Consider the following 4,804-nt stretch of genomic DNA (forward strand, 5'->3'; position numbering starts at 1 on the left):
TAAGTGTAAACTTGCAATTTATTGGCATTAGTTACAAAATAAAACATTAGATCATGATCTGTAACATCTGGGTCAGTAGGTGGGTTTTTTTTTCTTTTTTGTGATGAGAAGTTAATATATTAGGAATCCCAAATTAACCTAACAACTTGCAAAGATCCATTTTTTCTCTTTGTGTTGAACAGTGGCATTTTGGATGCCATGCAGACATGTAGATGAGCAGCTCCGTGTCCATAACTTCATCCGTCCATAGGGCTGTGAGAACAGGCTCTGCCCCTCATCATTTTGCTTTCCTGCCTGTTCCACCTTTTCCGCTTCAGTCCTGGAGTTCATCCGATGCGATTAAAGCAAAACCCCTTTCGTCAAGATGTTGGTTGCTGTACTGTCCCTTTAAGATACCACATGCCACCCTGGCTTACACAGCAGTCCTGGAAGAAAGGGGAAAGCTGTTGAGAAGTATTGTTATAATCTTCTAAAGTAGACTTGCAACAGAAGATTTCTGCCCCCAATTGCATACCACCAGAATTAAGGTCAGTGAGGTGGGGTGGAGGGGTGAGGGAAGAGTGAACAGGCAGCCATTGTCCTCTCTAAGTTGAGAATACCAAGAATGTGGGGGAAGGAATACAGTAATTCTTACCATTTTCATTACAAACTAAACACTGCATAGCATTTTTTTTAAATAAAGTGTGTCAACTTATTTATAAAGCTTTACCATTTGCACACTTCACAAGGATGCAGAAATGCAAAATAGGTATGTTGGGAGACAACAAAAACTGTGGTCACCCTGTCATGCACAACATCAGGGGAACTTCTGAGCACCTTCAATCTGCCAGCTGCTTTTCCAGCTCTAAAACTCAAGTGGAGGGCTAGTATGTGGGTTTGATACCTGCTTTCCCCCAGCTCTACATCCTTAGAGGAGAAATGGAGGTTGTCCCTTCTGTGCTTGACACAGTCACCAGAAGGAAGTTAGTCCCCCACCCACTGCAAGTGGATCTGTGGACCCCAGAAGGTTAGGAATGGCGGGGTTTAACTGGATTGTCAATGCTCATTCAACGAACCCAGGATTCTCAGCATATGCCTCTTACATGTACTTTTGAGAAACTAAAAGGAAAGGAGCCATGATTCTCAACAGCCCCAAGCAGTTAAAAAAAAAGGTATGGCGTGTGTGTAATCCACTGCCACCCTTGCTATTTGTCAAGATCCTCTAAACTGCACAACTCCCAAGGACTCTCCCATGAGGTGAACAGGGCGGCAGCTTCAAGGGAGGCAGCAACCCAGGGGAGCCACAGAGAAGAGCTGTTGGCTGAAAAAAGCAACTGCTTTGGTGCCTGCAGCCAACTTCTGTTGATACAATCTAGGCAACTAGAAGGATCCTCAGAGAATGTAACCTGCCCTGGTAACACTTCCAATGGGAATCATTTGGCACCCCTTTCCCACCTCCTACAGAAGCAATCACAACACAGCACTGCAACTCCTTACCTAGCTGGAAGCACCATTAGAGACCAGAAAGCATGAATCTGCTAATTGGTGCAATTAACTAATTAGCCGTCTGAATGCAGATTAAAAGAGCGAGAGAGCGTATGCACTCCCAGAGATCACATCCAGCCATCTGGCCTGTCTCCTTTTCAGCTTCCCCACCAACCCATGCTATATACAGCTCCCAAATCTAGAGAACAAAACCGGTCACATTAAGACACTTGATTGGGATCTGAAACAAAACGTTGCTGTGTATAGCACACCCCAGTTAAGGAATCCCCCCAGCTAGCTGTACCCTTTTTTGGGAATATGCCATTCCACCTCACCTCCAGTGCAGCCATTCACTGAGCATGCCCTTTCAGCTGCTGCAATGGGGGGGGGGTCCTTATTTGTGCGAGCCTTAGGGGTTTCCCCCAAAGCCTGCTCATATATCCATGGATTATCCCATTCTGGTTATATGAGGACTGGTATTCACCTCTGAAGTTTGGAAGGGAGGGGAACATGGCTAGGCAACTTTGGACCTAAGGGCCAAATGTGGCCCTCCAGGTCTCTCTATCTGGCCCTCTGGCCTCTCCCTGTTTGATCTGTTTTTGCCTGGCTGGAATGTAACCTTGAACTCCAATGCCTCTTGCTTGCCTGGAAAGAAGGTACAAAGGACAGCGAAGGTAATTTACATTTGTTGCTCCACCCACTTTTGCCCTTGGCGCTGCCCACCATCGGTATGTGGCCCCCAGAAGGTTGCAGAGCAGGGTATGCGGCCCTTGGGTTGAAAATGGTCCCTGAACTCCCAAGAATATTCTACAGGTGTGAGGGCATCAATGGGACCCCACCTCCCAGGGTTATTAAAAGCCTACCTAGGGATGGGGGCAGCAAGACTGCCCAGGATTCGTGAAACCAAGAACCATACAATCCACAATATCGGAAGTTTCTGAGCACAATTCAGTGTTGGTGTTGACCTTTAAAGCCCTAAACGGTCTCGGCCCAGTATACCTGAAGGAGCGTCTCCACCCCCATCGTTCTGCCAGGACACTGAGGTCCAGCGCCGAGGGCCTTCTGGTGGTTCCCTCATTGCGAGAAGCAAAGCTACAGGGAACCAGGCAGAGGGCCTTCTCGGTAGTGGCACCCGCCCTGTGGAATGCCCTCCCATCAGATGTCAAAGAGATAAGCAACTACCTGATATTTAGAAGACATCTGAAGGCAGCCCTGTTCAGGGAAGTTTTTAATGTGTGACATTTTAGTGTATTTTTGGTCTTTGTTGGAAGCTGCCCAGAGCGGCTGGGGAAACCCAGCCAGAGGGGCTGGGTACAAATAAATTATTATTATTATTATTTCTTCCCATCCAACGGTAGCTATTTATAGTTTGCTATAAAACTGCTTTTCAAACTGACTGCACCTCTCGCAGCCACTCTGCAAAGAGGGTCACAGCTCGAGGAAAAGGGGACTTCAAAGCTTTGCAGGGCTTCAAACACTACCTTCCAGCCTCAATACTACAGCTGGCCCTTGCTTGGCTGCTTAATTGGCCAATCTAATAAAAAATCTTTAAAGGTAGTTTTAATTAAAGCTTAAGCAATATAGATGCCCCAGGTAGAGACCTGCTGTAAGTCAGTTATGCAATGCAATTAGGGCGATGGATTAAAAGTAAACTTAAAAGGCAGCTGCCTTTGGGAATCGCCTTGAGCAAAGCAATCCAGTAATAAAGCTAAGTGTGTTATCACCCAGACATCACTGCATCGGCAAGTATCTGGACACACACGTGTGTAAACACCTTCTAGCAAATCATTAGAAATTTGCATCGAAAGAGCAGGTAGTGGTCTGTTCTCTATAATCAGGAATGGACAGATTCTGAAGAGATACTTAGGGAGCGGCTGCATCTGAATAGTAGAGCACATGCATTGTGCACAGGTTCAATCCCAGACACAAGTAGGACACTTGGGACGCTAGCTGCCGTCAGTCTAGATCAGGGGTCAGCAAACTTTTTCAGCAGGGGGCCGGTCCACTGTCCCTCGGACCTTGTGGGGGGCCGGACTATATTTTGAAAACAAGCCAAAAACAAATTCCTATGCCCCACTAATAACCCAGAGATGCTTTTTATATAAAAGCACACATTCTGCTCATGTAAAAACACACTGATTCCCGGACCATCTGCAGGCTGGATTTAGAAGGCGACTGGACCGGATCCGGCCCCTGGGGCCTTAGTTTGCCTACCCATGGCCTAGATAATACCAAGGTACTAGAAGAGCCAATGGTTTGACTCTGCAGAAGTCACCTTTCAAGTGTTAAGTTCAGACCCCTAATACCAATCACCTTTCTTCTTTCCTTGTCTAGCTCTATTTGCAAAATGAATTAAGAGCAAGGGTGGTGACCTCTAGATGCTGCGAGACTCTCAACTCCCATCAGCCCCATGCAAAGCCAATGGGCAGGGATCATGAGAATCGTAGTCCAGTTATGCCTGGAAGGTTACCATCCCTGGGTTAGAGAGGGACTGATCCTATTAACAGGGGGCCCGTTGACTGTCTCCTTTTAAAACTGCTTGCGCACATCCCATTCAATATATACCTTCAAGATTTTATCGATCTCCTGTTTATCTAGTTCCTCTCCGTATTCCCGGGCCAGCCGATTCTGGATGACGTTTCTGCGCACTCTGTAGTTTTTGGAAAAGATTTCTAGCAAAATTTGCCGGTGCTTTGAGAAAGAGAGAGAATGAGTGAACTTCAAGTTAGTACAAGAAGGAAACAAGAAAAAGCTCATGTCAGCATAAAACAAAACCTAGAGGCATAAGTATAATTTGCACCACTCTTTGATGATTTAGGAATAGAAACAGCCCCTCTCAGCAGATTCCTTCTAATCAATCCCGGGCCAGCAGAGTGGTCTATCAGCATCGAGAAACTGATTGCTCTGTTCAGTGCATCATGCAAAACAACTGACTTAGCCAAGTCTCAGCCGGCTGCAAGGGATTCATCTGCACTGATCAGAAGAGCAAGATCGAGAAAAACAACAACTTAAGTGCACCAATTTTAGAGCGGTTCAGTTCAGAAACCATAGCAAGGCTTGAATGGTGCCTAAATGGACAAACCACAATTTGAAACCAACTGGAAAGTCAGAATTGGGAAGTCTGGCTCCAAGTAGATCCTGGTTTGTGTCAGCTGTGAAGTAATGCCATGTCCATAGGGCTCAACCAGAGCGTATGACCATCCTTGGAACTTCACAGCCAAGGAATGCACATGGCGGAGTGTTAATTCTTCATTGTCAAAGGTAACAAAGTCGCTTCCACTGCTCTGGAACACAACAATCTAGCATCTCGGCAGCTATTTTCAGGTCCATGCTTTATGGA

At 46.2% G+C, this 4,804-nt stretch overlaps 1 protein-coding gene across 2 annotated transcripts in view; it reads right to left on the reverse strand.

Annotated features, from left to right (window-relative positions):
• The window catches only part of POLR3E (RNA polymerase III subunit E), a 39,315-nt gene continuing 34,511 nt past the window's right edge, over positions 1–4,804 (reverse strand). For both annotated transcript variants that reach the window (XM_081839741.1, XM_081839742.1), the window contains 2 exons: positions 4,030–4,155; positions 1–425 (listed from right to left, as the gene is read on the reverse strand). In XM_081839741.1, the coding sequence (XP_081695867.1) occupies positions 360–425; positions 4,030–4,155 (192 nt within the window). In that variant the 3' untranslated portion in view covers positions 1–359. The remainder of the gene's footprint in view (positions 426–4,029; positions 4,156–4,804) is intronic.

Source organism: Podarcis erhardii (genome assembly GCF_964252035.2).
Source record: "Podarcis erhardii genome assembly, chromosome: 14".
Classification (NCBI taxonomy): domain Eukaryota; kingdom Metazoa; phylum Chordata; class Lepidosauria; order Squamata; family Lacertidae; genus Podarcis; species Podarcis erhardii.